At 37.5% G+C, this 19,718-nt stretch overlaps 2 protein-coding genes and 1 pseudogene across 13 annotated transcripts in view; 1 reads left to right on the top strand and 2 right to left on the bottom strand.

Moving 5' to 3' along the window:
* Positions 1–19,718, top strand: part of TANC2 (tetratricopeptide repeat, ankyrin repeat and coiled-coil containing 2) — a 554,326-nt gene that overhangs the window by 44,588 nt on the left and 490,020 nt on the right. Inside the window, exon 2 of one of the 11 annotated variants that reach the window (XM_079134935.1) lies at positions 5,904–6,014. The exons of the other annotated variants lie outside the window; for them this stretch is intronic. The gene's annotated coding sequence lies outside the window, so the exon portion shown is untranslated. The remainder of the gene's footprint in view (positions 1–5,903; positions 6,015–19,718) is intronic. 11 annotated transcript variants of the gene reach the window in all.
* LOC306658509 (phosphatidylinositol N-acetylglucosaminyltransferase subunit Y-like) lies at positions 15,875–16,990 on the bottom strand (the record flags this gene model as incomplete). The annotated part of the gene is made up of 1 exon (XM_079135564.1): positions 15,875–16,990. The coding sequence occupies one exon, from the start codon at positions 16,988–16,990 to the stop codon at positions 16,775–16,777; it is 216 nt and encodes a 71-aa protein (XP_078991690.1). The 3' UTR covers positions 15,875–16,774.
* LOC306657418 (protein preY, mitochondrial-like) lies at positions 17,080–19,108 on the bottom strand (annotated as a pseudogene). Its single transcript has 2 exons — positions 19,100–19,108; positions 17,080–17,515 (listed from the first exon to the last, which is right to left on the bottom strand). The product of its transcript is annotated as a protein preY, mitochondrial-like (transcript).

Raw genomic sequence — 19,718 nt, 5'->3', positions numbered from 1 at the left:
AAGGTAAGTTTTGCTGGGTATAAGATTCTTGGTTGGCATCTATTTTCTTTCAGGGCTTGAAAATATTGTTCCAAGCCTTTCTAGCTTTTAGGGTCTGGATTGAAAAATCTGCTGATATTCTTATTGGTTTCCCCCTGAATGTAATTTGGTTCTTTTCTCTCACAGCCTTTAAAATTCTGTCTTTATTTTGTATGTTGGGTATTTCATTATAATGTGCCTTGGTGTGGGTCTGTTGTAATTTTGTGTATTTGGAGTCCTATAAGCCTCTTGAACTTGATTTTCCATTTCATTCTTCAGATTGGGGAAATTTTCTGATATTATTTCATTGAATAGATTGTTCATTCCTTTGGTTTGTTTCTCTAAGCCTTTCTCAATCCCAATAATTCTTAAATTTGGCCTTTTCATGATATCCCATAATTTTTGTAGATTCTGTTCATGATTTCTTACCATCTTCTCTGTTTGTTCAACTTTGTTTTCGAGGTTAAATATTTTGTCTTCAATATCTGAGGTTCTGTCTTCCAGGTGTTCTATCCTATTGGTTATGCTTTCTATGGAGTTCTTAATTTGGTTTATTGTGTCCTTCATTTCAAGGATTTCTGTTTTTTTTTTAATATCTCTAACTCTTTATTGAAACGATCTTTTGCTTCCTGTATTTGTTCTTTTAACTGTCGATTGGTGCGATCATTCAATGCCTGCATTTGCTCTTTCATCTCATCATTCAGTGCGTGCATTTGCTCTTTCATCTCATCGTTTGCTTCCCTGATCATTTTAATTATGTACATTCTGAACTCCCTTTTTGTCATTTCTTCTGCCATGCTGTCATGGATTTATTGATGTAACATCTAGATTTGTTTGCGGCATTTTCTTCCCTTGTTTTTTCATATTGTTCAGGTATCAGTGGACCGCTAAGATATTGCAGATTTCCTCTATTGTCCCTGAAGATTTCTAGTATATCCCCTCTTAGCCTTCAGTAGGCTGAAGTCTTGGAGGAAGTTGATAATGCGGTGCTCCACAAGGAAGCTGCCTCTCTAGGGGTGGTGGCCTTCAGGTGTGGTATATTCCCTGCTAGTGGGCAGAGGTGCCTCCACTTGTTGACCAATGGTCATCCAAAGGGGAACCAGGCTGCGGGCTGAGGCAAGGCCTGTTTGGGCCTGTGTCTCTGGTTTTACTGTTCTTGTGGGAAAACCTCACCCGGCAGGGAAGACTCACCTGGTGGGGAGGTCTCGCTGATCAGTTCCCCTCCTAGAGGTTCCCCTTAATTTGCAACTACCGCCTGGGCTGGGCTGCCTTCCTCTGCAAAGTTCCCAGGGGCCCGTACCTACCTCCTGGGCCTGGGAGCCTTACCCTTCGCAGATGAGTCTCCTTAGGCTGCCTCTCCTCAGAGAATCTACCTGCAGTCCTGGAACCTTCACCCCTAAGCGTGTCTCTGTGCGGCTCTTCCACCAAGAAGCCTCCTAGGTCCTGGGACCCTGCTCTGCACCTAATTGCCTGGCTATGCGGCCCCTCCTCTGAGCAGCCACCTGGAGCCCCATACAGTCACTCCGAGTCCCTGCGTTCTGGGACTACCACCCCATCCAGGACGCCTCCCCAACGGGAGAGACTCACCGGCTGCTTTGAGTTGGTCCCAAGTCTCTCAATATCTCCATTTTTGAATCCTGAGTCCTGAAGCAACATGAAATGCAGCCACCCTCTAGTCCACCACCGTGAAACCGCCAAAAACCAATCTTTTGAGTATAACTTTAAGTTGAAGTTTGACTTATTTTGGAGCCACTGTAACATGCAGTAAGGTGGGAGGCAGAGCCTTATCTCAAGTAAGGTGGAGCTCTTCATAAATCTTGGGAAAATGTTCAAGTTTTGAAACTGATTGTTGCCTCTTTTAAAAATATCATATTGTAAAGTTTACATATATAGTTTCCTGACTCTGTATGAACCTTAGTTAACACAATATGACATTACATCTAAAGCATGAATTAAAGGAAGGTTGAGAGCGCTTTTAACTTTCCTTTTGTGTGGCAGAATGCTTTCATGTTTCATGATATTAACCTTTAAACAAATTAGGCTCTCATTATCTTTTAGGAATACATTTGCATTTTCATCCCACTGTAGAAGGAAACATAAAATTTTACATATATCCTATTGCTAATGGGTCCTGTTATAGAACATTAAGTGATATAAATAAATCTCCAATAAGATTCACCATTCTTCTAAGTTTAAAATTACCATTACAGACAAGTTTGGTTTGGTGAATAGCAGCTTGATAAAAATATATTTTAAAAAATTTTCTCCTTTAAAGATTTGTATACCTGGAAGATATGAACACATTTAGATGTTTTTACATTAAGTTTAGCTTTGAAAGCAAAATTCAAACTCTGTAATGTAGGATAATACTTGAAAATATTGTTGTGCTATCAGTTTCGCACAGATCCCAGTTCCTTCAAAGAATAAAACTTAGTAGACACAATGGTAAGAGTAAGTTAATGTTTTAAGAAATCCTTGTCAGTTTAATCCATGGATTAAGGCTTTTTTTTTTTTTTTTTTTTTATCAGTACATTAGTATCCTTATCCTTAGGGATAAATAGTTAAATAGCTTTAACTGATTGTTCCACATACATATATAACCAACTTTCTTACATACAAACTTGTTGAAATTTGCCCTTTACTTATACTGACCTTCTTAGCACTTACTTAGATTCTCATGTATTTTATCACACAAAACTTTCTTACCCAGAAACATTTTTCCTTCTATTAAATATATTTCTATACGTAGAGCCTTCTATTTTTTCTTTCCTATCTGTTGACCTTTTTTGTTCACATTTCGAAACAACTCTAATGAAATTTTTGAATTTAGATAAATTACTTCATTTTAATATGATGAAATATTTTATGTTATTTATAGTACTCTAATTGAAACACAGTTGAAACATTTGAATCCTTTTTTATATAGAATTGTACCTGTTAGGATTTAACTCTAGAAACTTTGTTTTTAGTGATGATATAAAGCAATTAAACCCTTTTTATTTAGCAATCTATGAAAACATCAGTAATGTTTAAGTATATTACTCCATGGAATTTAAGGAGTTAAAGAGTACCTGATGTTATTTAACAGTTAGCATTTTAATTTTGTAAATTAATCAGATGTCTCTAACAGACACATTTGAATAATCCCATGCATGTTAAATCTATTGTACTGTAAATACCAAAATATCAGATAAATGTATTGAACAGTATCTGTCATTTCTTTCCTGTTGAAGAAAAGTCCTTGAAACAATTTATATTAGTCATTTTATAGACATCAACATTTTATGTCTCTAGTTTGACCACCTAGAGACTTGTGAGGTAAGTAATTTTAAAGACATTTTACCTTTGTTTATTCAGTTTAAATTGAACCTTTTAAAATCATGTGAATTAAAGGTATCTGGATCCATTTTTAAAATTTTAATTTATGAGTTCTCATTATAGGCCGATTTTGGTATCATGTACATGATATATGGAGATATATATATATATATATATATATACAGACAACTTGAAATACATATAACACAAAAGCAAAACAAGAGTCCTAGGGAAAAAAATGATAATGGCAACTAATTATTTTAGTAAAATAGCATGAGAGAGTGGGAAAGAGAGAGAAAGGCAAAGAGAGGGAGTGGGAGAGAGAGAGAAAGAAAAAAAGCCTTAAAACCATTTTTCTGTGTTGCAGCCCAGGAGAAGTTTAAAATGGACACTTTTTTCTTCAGTCTCAGGTTGGTCCCTCATTGAGGCTGCTGGCTTTTGCAGTTTACATTCCAATGTAGGCTTCAGCAAGGCCAGGCAAGGGAAATTGCTGCCTACGACTTTTTAACCCTTTTTTCTTCCTGGCTGATAATCAGGTTAGTTTTGGATGCAGAAAATTAGGAAACATTATCTCCCACTACTTTTGAGGAATGGGGCTTCTATATTATCCTCCTTACTGAGACATGCCACTGGTTGTTGGGCTGAGTAGGGTTTTTTTTTTCTCTCAGTGACAAGCAGGTTAAGTTCTTGCTCCATAGATAAGTTGAGGTTAGGGGTTTCAGCCTTAGGACAGATGCTGGTTTAGTAAGAGCCAGGAGGATTTGAGCAGAAGAGTCGGAGTTGCAGAGGGAATGTTTCAAATGCAGGAAAGAGAAAGCCAGAATGTATGGAATCTCTTTCCATTTCCCCGAGTGCTCCTAGAAGTTAAAAAGATGCCTAACAATGTTGGGATCTAAAGTGCCAGTAAGTGGCCATTTGGAGTCATTATCTAGAATGTATGATGGCCACATTTGATTTCATAATCAGACAAACTTTTTTGGTTTGAGGTCTGGAGTGAGATGGAGGGACTGTAGTTAGGCAACAGGCAACCAAGAGGGCTATGGGTGGGGATTGAATGCCAGTTGTCCATTGCGAGAGAAGATCCAGTGAAGATAGAGGTGAAGCGTCCCTCAGCCCCTAGGGAATCACTTTGAGTGAAGGATGGGTTATCCAGGGGGTCGTCACCACCATAGGGTAAGCGTCAAGGAGGGTGCCCAGCTTTCGAGAGACAAGTCATAGAGACGAGGGCCAGGACCAAGAGTAGGTCTCACAAGAGGCAGTCCTCTCAGGAAAGCGTCCCCAGTCAGCTTGGAGTTCTCCCCCAGCAATTAGTATAGGGATTCAGCCATAGTTGTAAGAACCGTGGCTGAGGGTTCCCCCGACCCTCAGAGAGCCTTGGGGGTGCTGGACATTCAATGGTCACTTCCCAGGTGTTGAGGGTTGTTTAACCAAAAGCCCGGGGAAACACTTACCAAATGAGGCCAATGTTGGGATGTGAAGGAGAGTGCTCGGTGAAATGGAGGCCTGGTCTCTGAAAAGGGTTGGATTGGGTCCCAGGGCAGCTCAAACCCTTATAGCAAGGGGAACAAACACTCTGGGAAGCCTAATCCGAGTCATGGCACCAATGAAAGGAAAATGAAATGCAGACAAGCAGCAGAAACCAGGCAGAGAAATCTACACACAGAAAGTTTATTTACCAGTCAGAGTTTGACAAAGGCCATCACTCAAAAGGGTGAGAGAGGGCAGGGAAAATCTAACTCTGGGATATTATATAGGGCTGTTTGCATAGGCTTGCATGAGCTGTCTGTGTGAAGCCTTGCAGTGGGCTCTTAGAAGATCTAAGAGATATTTTAGGTTATGTTGGTTAACAGGTGGTGAGGGGGACAGGGAGCTCTCCGCTAACTTCTGTCTTCCTTTGTAAGTACCTCTCTAGGGCAGGAAGGTGAAATTTATTTTAAACTTTGGACCTAATAGATAATACTTTATCTTGGTTGTCCATGTCAATTGTATGCTCCATGTTAGTAAAATTTTTTCACTGATTCCTCCTCATCTTCATGACCAATAAAAGTTCGAGTGCTCCAGGGATTTTTTTCTCTTCTGAGGACATTGCTTTCCCTGTTGCCTCTAAGTTATACCTTTTTCTTTGTGTCTCTACTTCCTATGTGTTTTAGATCACTGGACCTGGAGAAAGTAGATGCTGTCTTTAAACCTCATTTGTAGCTTTCAGAGCACTCTGTTGTTTCTTCTCTAAAATTCTCTGACTTTGAATCTCCATGTCACCAGATTGTATTGTTTACAAACCCTTATTATTGCTATTGACTAATACTTCTTGGTTCATTCCATGCAGTGATTTTTTTATACTGAGTACTTGGAGTTAGACCAGACTGCACAAAGGTGCAATTCCACAAGACTTTTCACTCCAAATGCCAGTTGCAAGCATAGAGGTTCCCAGACCCAGTGTTTCAGTCAGCCTTTTTGCTGCTGTGACTAAAAGACCAGACAACAACAATTTTGGAGGAGGAAATGTTTATTTTGGGGCTCATGGTTTCAGAGGTCTTAATCCATTGACAGCTGGCTCCATTCTTCAGGGCTCAAGGTAAGACAGAGCAGCATGGCGGAAGAGTGTGGTGGAGGAAAGTGGCTCATATGATCAGGAAGCAGAGAGAGACTAAGTTCAGCTCACCAAATATACCCCAAAGGTAGGGGCCCAAGGACCTACCTCCTCCAGCTACACCCCAGCAGCCTACAGTTACCACTCAGTTAACCCCTGTCAGGGGATTAATTCACTAATTCGGTTAAGGCTCTCATAACCCAATCATTTCCCTTCTGAATGTTCTTGCATTGTCTCATACATGAGCTTTTGGGGAATACCTAATATCTGAACCATAATAACCACCTTCATTTTTTACCAACTCACTACAAATTTGGGTGTTCTTCCTACCCCCTCAGATGTGATAATTCATGAGAACTCATAGAAGTCAGGAAAGCACTGTAGTTAAGGATATGGCTTTATTGTAATATCTGGGATACAAATCAGAATTTAGCCAAAAGAAGAGATACATAGGACTGGGAGGCTTCCAAATGGGAAAATTTTGTTGTTTGTTCCCCATGGAGTCAGGGTGTATCACATGTGTAATGTAACAGTACATGCAGAGAATTGCCAAGCAGGGAAGCTCACCCTAGTCTCAGTGTCCAAAGTTTTTATTGGAGTTTCATTATGTAGGCATGATTAAATTATCGGCTACTGATTAGACTCTGTCTCTAACTCCCCTCCTTTCTTTGGTCAGCTGATACATCTTGGTTCGAAGTCCCAACCCTGTAATCACATAGTTGGTCTTTTTGGCATTGCCAGCTCCCATCCTGAGTCATTTCATTACCACAAACTATCTAGGAGCCCACCATGAGTTCCATCCATGAATAGAAAAAGATACTCCTGTCATTCAGGAAATTACTAGAATTTAGAGATTACCTCCCAGGAACTTGGGCAGGGTGGTGTTAGTCAGTCTTTATTACCTGGTATTCTTGCTCTCCCTTTTGTCAGTTCCCTTCATCTCTCACCAATTCTATTTCTAATCTTAATTCTTGATAATTCCAATCACGTAGATATTTTTTCAATATTCTGGTTTTTTGATCTTTTGAATTTGTCTTCAGTGAGCTCGACTGCCCACTTACTTCAGTCATTCCTTCTCACAGTCATACCCTAGATCTTGACTAGTAACTGCAGACTTCCTATAATTTCAGTTTCACATATTCCACTCACTCACCACTTCTTGCAATTTTCTCAACTTTCTCCTTTTAGTACCCTGACTCCAATAATTCTTTAACCCCACCGGGACCTCTAGTCCATTGATTGATTTGACCATACTCTCTTACATTCTCTATTGTCTTACTCCCTTCCTGCCCATAACATTGACAACGTGTCCCCTGCTCCCTGCTGGGTCGTGAACCAGGGCCTTGCACGTGTGAGGCAAGTGCTGTACTACTGAGGTAAACCCCTAGTATTAACATTTCTTCTTCCTTGATTCATTGTCCTTACTGAGCCAAAACCACATTTCCTGGTTCAGTCCAACTTTCCACTTTCTCCATGCCGGCACCCACAGAGCTGAATGTAGTTACTGAAGCACACGACTTTACTGAGTGGTTTCATTTTAAGTTCATGACCACAAACCTCAAGCAGGACCCTAATCCTGCCAGGTAATTGTGTTATATATCCTTAGTCTAGGAGGTGGGAGAGTGGGTGGATGATTATTTCATACTTTTTCCTCTCATCTTGTATTTCTAATACTTCTTTCCATTTTTCTTAGCTTATGACTTTTCTACTTTCCTGAAAAAGTTGTAAAGAACTTCCATAGAAGCCCCTAACCACATCTGTTCCTCTACTAGCCTTTGCATCCATATATTCCTATAGTTACTAAGAACTATGTATACTTCTTTCTATAGGCAACCCTTTCATTTGTGCATTAGATCACATCAGCTCTTGCTTATTCAAGAATATTGCTTCAGCCATTCTTTCCCTTTTCTAAGTTCTCCTCATCAGCATTCAAACATGTCATTTTTCTCATGTTAAAAAGTTCTTTTAGCTGGGCACAGTGGCACATGCCTGTAATCCCAGCAGTTTGATAGGCTGAGGCAGGAAGATTGCAAATTCAAAGCCAGCCTCAGCAATTTAGGCAAGGCCCTTGTCTTAAAGGCTGGGGATGTGGCTCAGTGATTAAGCACCCCTGGGTTCAATCCATGGTACCCCCCACCTCCCCCCAAAATTGACCTTACTTCTGCCTCTGCCACCCAGTTTCTGTGTTCTGTGTTTGTAGCAAACCCTTAAAGAGTTGTTTATAATCTTTTCTCCTGTCCCCGCCCCACCCTTTTTTAGCAGTATTGTGGATTGAACCCAAGGCCTCATACATACTAGGCAAGTGTTCTATCACTGAGCTACATCTCCAGCCTTTTTTATTATCTTTTGAGACTGGATCTCATTGCCCAGACTGCCCTTGAACTTGGAATCCTCCTGTATCATCCTCCCCATTAGCAGGGAGTATAGGTGTGTGTGCCACCCTGCCTGGCAGCTCCTCATTTAAAAAATCTTGTTATTTTGAAAACATACAAAAAGTTGTGAAAATGTTACCAAAAAACTCCTTTATGCCCATTCATCAGTTGTTAAAATTTCATGACATGTATATTATGATTCTGCTTATGTGTGTTTTTTTCTGAATCATTTGAGACTAAAGTTGTGTCAACATATGTTTACACCTAGATACTCATTGTTTCTTGTCCTAAGAACAAGGACATGCTCATACAATTTAAAACATCAGGAAATTTAACATTTATATAATGGTATTATCTACTCTGTAGTTTATGTTCAGAGCTCGTCTCTTCCCTCAATATGTTTACAGCATTTTCAGCATTTGTAATGGATTCATTACAATATTATGCATAAGCATTTTGTTGGGAATTTAGTATCCTTTGGAAGCAATTGTTAGCCTCTCTTGTGACTTCTGGCATTGACACTTTGAGAAGTATAGTCATTTTTATAGTCTGTTTCATCTTTTTCCTTAGGTCAGGCATTTTGGGGACAGGAATACTACATAAGTAATGGATATCCTTCTCAGTGCATTGTATTAGGAAGCACATGATTCCAATTTAATGTTAACTTTGGTTGTTTGGTTAGGATGTGTTTTCCAGATTTCTCCACTGTCAAATTACTCTTCGTTTTGAAGCATATAAGTAATTCATTGGGAGAGATTTTGAAATCATATAAATCTGTCATTCATCAAAATTTCACTAACCAGTTTTCACATGTTAGTAATTCTTGTTATCAATTATTACTATGATGACAAATTGATGATTCTCTAACTCAGCCATTTTGTCTGTATTTATTAGTTGATCTTCTGTTGTAAAAACTGCCCAAGTTTTCCTGTCTCCTTTTCTTACTTGACAGTGTAAATTCAATAAGTTGATTTTGTTCAGTGGGTGATGATCAATTTCTGAAATTTATTTTGAAGCTCCAGTTGTCCCCAATTTGACTAGTGGGAGCAACTTCAGGATTTTATATTCCCTGAGCATTATTTTGAGCACTTCCTAACTTTCCAGAACAACATATGATGCTCCAGGTTTATCTGCATTCCTACCCCTCAGTGGTATAATTGGATATATCACCATGGAGCCTTGGATTCCTTTTTTTCCCTTTTAATTAAGGTATGATTTTCATGGATTAAAATATAGACATTAATATTTAGTTATTAGTGAGTTTTGATAGTTGTATACACAATCTGTCATTTACTACCTCATACAAGATGTGGAACCTATCTGTCATTTAAGAAAGTTTCCTCATGCTCTTTTTTTTAAATCCAGCTCTCTCCCACCACCCGACAACCACGAGGTAACCCTTTATTTTCTACTATCATTGATTAGTTTTGCTTGTTCTTTTGTCCTTCTAGTGCATGTATAAGAATCATACATTAAGTACATTAAGTATTTGTAGGACTGGATATTTAGCTCAGTGGTAAAGCACTTGCCTAGTATGTGTGAGGTCCTGGGTTTGGTACTTAGTACTCCAAAAAAAAAAAAAGTATTTATTAGTTTGGTTTCTGTATCAGTTTAAATCCAGTCATGATGAGAAACTATATAGTAATTTAAACAGGGGTCACTAAATAAGAAGAATTATCAACTATAAGAGGAATTGGAGTAATGAGGGATTGGCTGTTAAGAGGGAAGGAGGATGTAGGAATAACAAGTAGAAGAAGCACTACTCCTATACTGAGATGGAATGAATGCTCAAGGAAGAGTGATCCCCCAACCCCTGGATGACAGCCAGACTTTGTTGGAAAGGGCATGGCTGTGGATTATTGAAGGGCAGAGCTACCTAACAAAAGTTTCTTGAAATCTGCCCTCTAGAACTTGGAGGAAGCCACCCTACCAAGGAAAACTATAGGAACAGACATCTTACCAAAGGTGCCCCATTATAAAACTGTCAGAAAGATGGTGCAGCGCTGGGTACTTCTGGCTGCCTTGCAGTACAGGAACAGAACACTGGAGGAGCTGCATATGCTGTAGTAAGCAACTTGATACTAGAGAAGCTGTCTGTGCTGCAGAATCTGAGTGCTGCTGAAGCCATGTGCACTGGAACCCAGAAACAAAACCCTTTCTTCCCACAAGATTTCTCTGGTGCCTCCTACTCATGAAGCCTAATATTGTGCCAGATGACAAAGAAAAAATATTTAAAGGGCTCAGATCTATTTTCACAGAGCAGGCAAAAAGAATGAATTTGGAGCTGGGAGTCAATAAGGTGATTATTAGCTCAGATCATGTTTCTTCTTTTGGACCTAAGTTTTAGTTGTATGATAGCAATTTTGCATGAAAGAGTGGTAGAGACTGTCCAGTAACTAGGTGGAGTGTGAGACCAAATTAGTCTGATGTTTTTAGGCTTTGTTCTAGTTTTAGTGTATTTTAGTCCATCATTGGCTTCAGATATTTTGAGGGTGGTCAGGACTTTTTCATCAGAAGTGCTTAGTATCTGCCCTGGCAAGTTTTTAGAGATCTCTTTGTGCTTTAGCACTAGCCAATATCCTAGATTTCTAATATAAGGATGATTTTCTCTGCTAATGCTGGCTGCCAAGGGTTTTTAGTTTATCTACCCTATATCCATTCTTCTAGAAATTAGCATATATGTGTATATTTTATTTCCTTTTAATTCATACAGAAAAGGTAGCAACCATGATACTCTTTTGTATTTTTCCTTTTCACTTAACAACATATCATGGAAATCATTTTATATTACTTTGTAGAGATTTGTTTTCATTATTTTATAGTTACATAGTATGCCATAGTATACATGTGCCATGGTTCATTCAGTTGATCTCTTGTGTTTGGGCACGTTCCTATGGTTTCCAGTATGTTGCAATAAAAAAATACTGTAATGAATAATCTTTTGTGTATATATTTTCATCTTGTTGGAGTCCCTTCTCTCTTGAATCTCTTCCAGTCAAAATTTTTTCTTCATTATTCCAGTTTAACTACTTTTATAAAAGATTTTAATGACTTCCATGTTGATAAATTCAGTAGTCAGTTCTAAATTCTTATGTCTTATGAACTCATTCTACCTTCACTCCCTTAATAATCTCTTATGTCTTATTTACTATGTTAATCAACTTTCCAACACTGTTAACAAAATGCCTGATATAATCAACTTATAAAGAGAAAAGATTGATTTTGGCTTACAGTTTTGGAGTTTCCAGTCCATACTTGGTTGATCCTGTCTCTGTGGGCCTGTGGTTAGGCAGGATATCATGGTGGGAGTTCATGGTTTGAAAAAAACTCATAGCATGGCCAGGCAGATAAAAGAAAGCAAGTAGTGTTCTAGGGGCCCACAGTCCCCTTCAAGGGCAGTCCCCACAGCAATGTAAATACCTTTTACTAGGTCCTGTGTGTTAAAGGTTCCATCCCCTCCATATAGTGCCACAACTGGCGACCAAGCTTCTAACAAATGGGCTTTTGCGGGGCATTCAGGATTCAAACTCTAGTACTGTTTATATACTGACAACTTCCAGATACATGTATCCAATCTAGATTTCTTTTCCAAATCTCAGATGCAATTTTTTTTTTAGCTGCTTACTTGATATTTCTATTTGGATGTCTAAAAGACATCTTAAGCATGTTTGCTTAGAATTGAACCCACTATCCCCTCTTTCCTTCATCTATTTTACTTATGGTTCTTTACATCTTGTTGATAGCAACCCCATCCTTCCATTTGTTCACAACAATGGTGTCATTTTGATTTCTCTCTTTCCCTTCCTGCATTCAGTGTATCAGGAGAAGTACTGGCTATATAGGCCTTTAAAACATACGTAATATTAGACCACTCCCATTTCCATCCTTGTCTGAGCTACTAATGTCACTTACCTGGGTTTACTGTAATAGCTTTCTGATTTTCTTCTGTAGTTTCTTTTCAACACATGTAGTCAGAGTGATCTTTTTAAAAAATATTTTCTTAGATGTCGATAGACATTTTATTTATTTATTTATTTATTTATTTATTTATTTATTTATTTATTTATTTCTATGTGGTGCTGAGAATCAAACCCAGTGCCTCATACATGGTAGGTAAACACTCTACCACTGAGCTGCAACCCCAGCCCCAGAGTGATCTTTTTAAACTATATCAGATCTTGTCTTTACTCTTAATGCTTGCCCTGTGACTTCCTATCTTACTCAGAATAAAAGGTTAAGTTCTCACAAGAATTAATAATTCCCTACACATTGTGGTTCCAGTCCTCTGATTTCATCGTCTTCTAATCTAACTGTTCCTGTCTCCTGATCTACTGTATTCTAGTTTTACAGGCCTTCTTTATCCTTGAATAAGCTGAGTATACTTCTGATTATATTTAGGATCTTTTCATTGGGTTTTTTTCTGCCTGGAATTCTCTTTCCCCAGGTATCTACATAGCTTACTCCATCAACTCCTTCAGGTTTGCGCTTATCCTGTTTAAAATTATAATCTCCCTCCCTTAATCCCCAATATTCCTGCTCTCCTCTGCTTTATTTATTTCTTCCTATAGGATGTAATACATTCTGACATGCTGTTTTACTTATTAATATAGACTCTAAGCTTATTGAAGGCAGTGACTGCTAACTGGTTCCTTTCTGTAGTATCAGTATCTAGTATGATGTTTGGTACATAGTAGATAATTAATTACTTGTTGGATGAGTTGGAAGAATTAGTTCTCTCTGAAACTCACAGCTCTTTAAATCTGAGTCTTAAAGCTTTTCTTTTTCTGCTTACATCAATGGTTCTCAAACTTCAGCATGCCTCATGATTAACTGGAGGACTTGCTAAAACAGATTCTGAACCCCAGGCCTGTTTTCTAATTTAATACATCTAAGTGGGGCTGGAAAATTTGCATTTCTAACAAGTTCATAGGTGCTGTTGATGCTGCTGCTATAAAGACCACACTATGAGAACTGCTAACTATAAAAATGTTTTCTTACATCTTTGATTTCTTCTTTCATTTATCTTTTCTTTCTGAAACTCTCTCATTGGGTTTTTTGAATCTGCCCTCTGAATTTCTTATCTTGACCTTTATGATTTCCGAAATATGAACATAATTTTTGTTTCTTTTGAAGGGACTCTTGTTGCCCAGGCTAGGCTTGAACTCTCTATCCTCCAGCTTTAACTTCCCTAGTAGCTAGAATTACAGTTGGGTGCCACCATGCCTGACTGGAATATACTTTTTAATAATGACCATTTCTCTTGTACTTCATTTTTAGCTTTGAAATCATGGTGGTTTGTTTATTAATTAATTAATTAATTAATTAATTAATTTATTGGTACTGGGGGATTGAACCCAGGGATGCTTAACCACTGAGCTACATCCCTAGTCTTTTTAATTTTTCATTTTAATTTTATTTTTGGGACAAGGGATTGAACTCAGGGGTACTCAACCACTAGCCACATCCCCAGCTCTATCTTGTATTTTATTTACATGCAGGGTCTCACTGAGTTGCTTAGCACCTTACTTTTTCTAAGTCTGGCTTTGAACTTATAATCCTCATGTCTGAGCCTCCTGAGCCACTGGCATTACAGACATGCACCACCATGCCCAGTACATTTCTTATTTTTGAGACAGGGTCTTGCTAAGTAGCTTGGGGTCTTGCTAAATTGCTGAGGCTGTCTTTGAACTTGTGATGCTCCTGCCTTAGCTTCCCTAACTGCTGGGATTACAGACGTGCATCACCACCCTTGGCTGAAATCATGTTTTCATTTTTTATTTCCAGAAATACTTCTATGTGCTTTAATTGGTCTCCTTAATTTGGAATAGAAAAAGCAGTCATAGAATTCATTTGGAAAAATAAGAGACCCAGAATAGTAAAAGCAATCCTAGCAATAAAAGTGAAGCAGGAGGCATCACAATACTGGACCTCAAATTATACTACAGAGCTGTAGTAACAAAAACAGCATGGTTTTGGCACCAAAACAGACATGAAGCCCAATGGTACAGAATAGAAGACACAGAGACAAACCCACATAAATACAGTTAACTGATAGTAGACAAAGGTGCTAAAAACATATGATGGAGAAAACATGGCTTTTTTAACAAATAGTGCTGGGAAAACTGGAAGTCCATATGTAGCAGAATGAAATTTAACCCATCTCTCGCCTGGCACAAAACTCAGCTCATTGTGGATCGAAGACCTAGGAATTATACCAGAAATCCTGCACCTGCTAGAAGAAAATGTAGGCCTAATACTCCAACATGTTGGCTCAGGAACTGACTTCCTTAACAAGACTCCTAAAGTGCAAGAAGTAAAACTAGAAAAAAAAAAAAATCAAGTGGGATGGTATCAAATTAAAAAGCTTCTTGACAGCAAAGGAAACATTTAGGCATGAAAAAAGGCCTACAGAATTGGAGAAAATCTTTGCCATCTGCTCCTCAGATAGAGCATTAATATCCAGAATATACAAAGAACTCAAAAAACTTAACATCAGAAAAAAATAACCTAATTGATAAGTGGACAAAGGAACTAAACAGATACTTCTCAAAAGAAGAAATATGAATGTTCAAGAAATACGTGAAAAAATATTCACTATCTCTAGCTATTAAGAGAAATGCAAATTAAAACTATACTGAAATTTCATCTTAGTCCAATCAGAATGCCAATTATCAAGAATACAGGTAACAATAAATGTTGGCAAGGATGTGGGGAAAAGAGTATATATACTCATATATTGTTTGTGGGACTGCAAATCCATGCAGCCACTCTGGAAACAGTATGGAGGCTCCAAAAAAACTAGGAATGGAACTACCATATGACCCCATTATCCCACTCCTTGGTATATATCTAAAGGATTTAAAATCAGCATTCTACAGTGATACAGCCACATCAGTGTTTATAGTAACTAAATTCACAATAGCTAAGCTATGGAGCCAACCTAGATGCCCTTCAATAGTTGAATGGATAAAGAAAATGGAGTATATTACACAGTGGAATATTACTCAGCCAAGAGAAGAATGACTTTTATGGCATTTGTTGCTAAATTGACGGAACTGGAGACTATCATGCTAAGTGAAAGAAACCAGTCTAAGAAAGCCAAAGGTCTAATGTTTTCCCTGATATGTGGAAGCTAATCCAAAATAAGGTGGGGGTGGATTAAAGAAAAAGAATAGAAGAAAGATCAGTGGAGTAGACAGAAGGGAATAAAAGGAAAGGAGGAGGAATGGGATAGGGAGACATTGGAAAGAATCTGATATAACATTTCTACATACATATATGAATATACCAGAGTGAATCTCACATCATGTACATCCACAAGACACTAATTTAAAAAAATAACAGTAAATAGCAGAAAGATCAGTAGAGTAGAAGGAAGGTAATGGGGAGGAGGCAAGAAAGAGAGAGGGGAAGTCCTGGGTCCTAAATTAGACCAAATTATATTCCATGCTTTTGTAATTATGTCAAAATAAATTCTGTTGCCATGTGTAACTTAATAGGAGCAATAAAAAACATTTTGGAAATAGAATATATGAAACAAAAATCCTATACGGTTTACAATGTTTCAGTTAGGAGGAGGAATAAAATGTGAGTATTTGAGGTGGTAGATATGTTAGCTTGGTTTCATCATTCTGCAGTACATATATGTAGTATCACTTTATACTCCATAAATACATACAGTTGTAATTTAGAAATGTCCAGTAAGAAACAAAAATTAATTATTTTTAAGGGTATATATTACTTGGATTTTATAAGTTAGTAATTCAGTTTAACTTCTTTTAGAGTAATTTTTTTTCCATATCATTCATTCTTTATAACTCTCCTGCTTTTGAGTGTCTGCTTCCCTGTCCAGTGGTAAGCATAGTTATCTTTTGGTGCTATCCTTTCAGATCTGATCTTTCTCTATAAAGTTTTTTTTTTTTTTTTAAGGGAAAATGTCAATTTCTTATTTTATTAATGTAAACATTTGATACCAAAGAGATTAAGGTAATTTTATGAATTCAGAGTTGTTTTAAGTACATGAAATTTCCATTTTACTATAGTTTTATAACACTAGTTCAAATATATTTCTCTACAACTATTCTTTCAAAGCTTCTTTGAGATTAACTGAGTCATCCCTAACGTGGACTTGGCTTTACCACTGATCCTGAAGTTAAAACAAATAAAATTCCAAATATTAATAAGCTAACAAATGGTCCTCAGATAAACAGGGGTGTTAATCTCCAAGACATACTGTTGAAATGTTTCTTCTGATTCAGCAGTTCTAAGTCAGAATCTTCAAAAAACAAGGGCAGAACAAAAGCACAAAGACATTTATGCAGCTTAAACCTCCCACAGTCCTAAGCCAAAGAGAAGCAAGGCAAAGCAACTTTCTTGCAAACTAAAAGGGTCTCCAGTATTTGCATCTAAATGAGCTTTCAGAGATAGATACTTGAAACCTAACATCAATATATTTACCATCTTGGCTGGGACTGCATTAATTATGTCTAAATAGTTTAATACCCATCCAAGTCCTAAGGTGAAAGAACACGTAGACTGGTTTGGTTACCGGCAAGAGCAGACTATAAAAGCAAAGGCTAGCAGTACTGTTGCAGCCCAGTGGGAAGTTTTCTTCCACAGAGGCAGAGTAGAACAATCCCGCTAAAGAGATCAGTGTGATCAGAACAGTCAACGTAGGCAGAGACAGAAACATTCTTCTTCCCCACTTATTTCCCGCTACCTTGCTTTTAAAACGTATATAGTAGTAAGAAAATTAAATTGCTGAGTTTTTAAAATTATGAGCTAGTGCTGCTCCGTTTCTTCTTGTTTCTTATTTTGATGTGTCGTCCTAGCTGCTTGTGGTATCATATTAGGAATTCCATCAGTGATTGGATAGGCTATTCCCAACTCTTCATTAATCAATTCGTTTGTTGAGGCTTCATATCTGAGCGGTTTCTTGGGAAAGCGGACCCACTAGGAACTCCAGCAACGCCTGGTCGAAAGTGCGGGACGGCCCTTTCGCCCTCTCTCTCTGATCTGCCAAGGACAGTGACCCCTTCGTGCGGAGGCACCTACGAGCGATCGCTGACAGCGGCGCGCGTGTCCTCCACAGCGTCCGGGCGAGCCTGCAGCGTGCCCAGTTCGGCACGATCCACAGCCGGCAAACGCTGGGCCTACGCCTTCCGCTAGCGGGATAGCGCTCCCTTCCCTCAGCACCCCTTTCCTCACACACAGTCGGCTACGCCCCGCCCCTGGTGCTGCGAGGAATCTAAAGTTTTTTTAAAAATATTTTTTAGATGTTGATAGACCTTTGTTTTATTCATTTATTTATATGTGGTGCTGAGGATGGAACCCAGTACCTCACACATGCTAGGCAAGTGCTCTACTACTGAGCTACAGCCCCAGCCCTCTGTGAAGCTTTATAAATGTACACATAAATACGTATTTTTGTCTATATACATAAATGGATCACACTATATATTTTCCATATTTTGTTATTTTTCCCACATACTATGTTTTAGAATCTTTTTCCATGACATATATTACACTATTTTGTTAAACTGAGACAATGCTTGTAGTACATATTGTTGTACTTATTTTTGGGTATACATAGGATTTTTTTCTAAGATAACTTTCTAGAAGTGAAACATCTGGGTCATAGAGTATCTGCATTTAGAACCTGGAAAAGCTGTTGCTGCTATTGATGCAGAATATATGGCTATTATTTTTCCTTTTTATATAAATATGAATACACACACATATATATATATATAAAATTTGAACTTTTGGAAACTTTAGTTGTGTTGTCAATATTGGAAAACGTATTCCAGTGTACTGTGTTGAGATGGCATTGTACAGATATTAACAGCCATGTTGGTTTAGAAATGTTAAACTTAATTTTTTTTTCATTTGTACAGGGGTAATGTACTTGTTAAATATGTAAGGTCTTATGTACATGGGTTTGATGACAGAAACTAATAAAGTATTCTCAATTATGAAATAAAACAATATCTGCATTTACAATTTTGGTAGATAATGTCAAATTGCACCTCTTCAAAGAATACCTATTCCAATACACATGGCCACCAATTGTATAAGAAGTCCTATTCTTCTTTCATTCTTGTTTATAGTAGAAACTATATGTTTAAATTTTATCAACCTATTGAATCAAAAATTATTTAATTTTACTTTTCCTGAGTTTCCTATGTGTATGGGGTCATTTGTATTTTCTGTGAATTTTATGTTTAGATGCTTTATCTCTGTTTTTATGTTGTTGGTTTTTATTGACTTGTAGGAGCTCTTTATATAAATAGAATAATTATAAAGTATTACTTAAAGGCATTTTCTCTTGATCTTTTATTTATTTGTTTAATTTTGAGCATGGTATCTTTTCTATTATAAAATTTTTCATTTTTAAATATTTAAATTAATAATTTTTTTTCAGAGTTTCTGGAATTTGAATCATACTTTAGGAAGCCCTTCCACTCTAGATTTTATAATAGTTCATATTTTATTCTAATACCTATATAATGTTCTTTCATTTTAAGGTGAATTTTGTGAACTGTCAATTTTTAGTGATGCTTCATTTTATTTTATTTTATTTTATTTTTCTACAACACAAATATGTACAATTAGTTGTCAATTAAATTAAAGGTTTTTCTAATTCATTGTACACACATGGGTTACAACTTTTAATTTCTCTGGTTGTACACAATGTAGAGTCACACCATTTGTGTAATCATACATGTACATTGGATAATGATGCTTGTCTCATTCTATCATCTTTCCTTTCCCCAGCCCCCCACCCCTCATTTCCCTCTACACAATCCATCCTTCCTCAGTTCTTTCCTTGACCCCTGCCCCATTATGTATCAGCATCCACTTATCAGAGAAAACATTCAGCCTTCGGTTTTTTGGGGATTGGTTTCTATCACTTAGCATGATATTTTCCAACTGTCCATTTACCTGCAAATGCCATAATTTTATTCTTCTGTATGACTGAGTGCTATTACATTGTGTATATATACCACAGTTTCTTTATTCATTTGTTGAAGGGCATCTAGGTTGGTTCCACAATCTAGCTATGGTGAAGTTGCTGTAAACATTGATGTGACTGTGTCACTGTAGTATGCTGATTTTAAGTCTTTTGAGTATAGGCCAAGGAGTGGGATATCTGGGTCAAATGGTAGTTCCATTCCAAGTTTTCTAAGGAATCTCCAAACTGCTTTCCAGAGTGGTTGCACCAATTTGTAACCCCACCAGCAATGTATGAGGGTACCTTTTCCCCCACATCCTCACCAACACCTATTGTTGCTTATGTTCTTGATAATAGCCATTCTAATTGGGGTGACATGAAATCTTAGGGTAGTTTTGATTTGCATTTCTCTTATTATTAGAGATGTTGAACATTTTTCCATATATCTGTTGATTGCTTATAAATC

Source organism: Sciurus vulgaris (genome assembly GCF_902686455.1).
Source record: "Sciurus vulgaris genome assembly, chromosome: 3".
Taxonomy (NCBI): Eukaryota; Metazoa; Chordata; class Mammalia; order Rodentia; family Sciuridae; genus Sciurus; species Sciurus vulgaris.
Note: the sequence above shows the minus strand (reverse complement) of the source record. Positions and strands in the feature narration are given on the sequence as shown.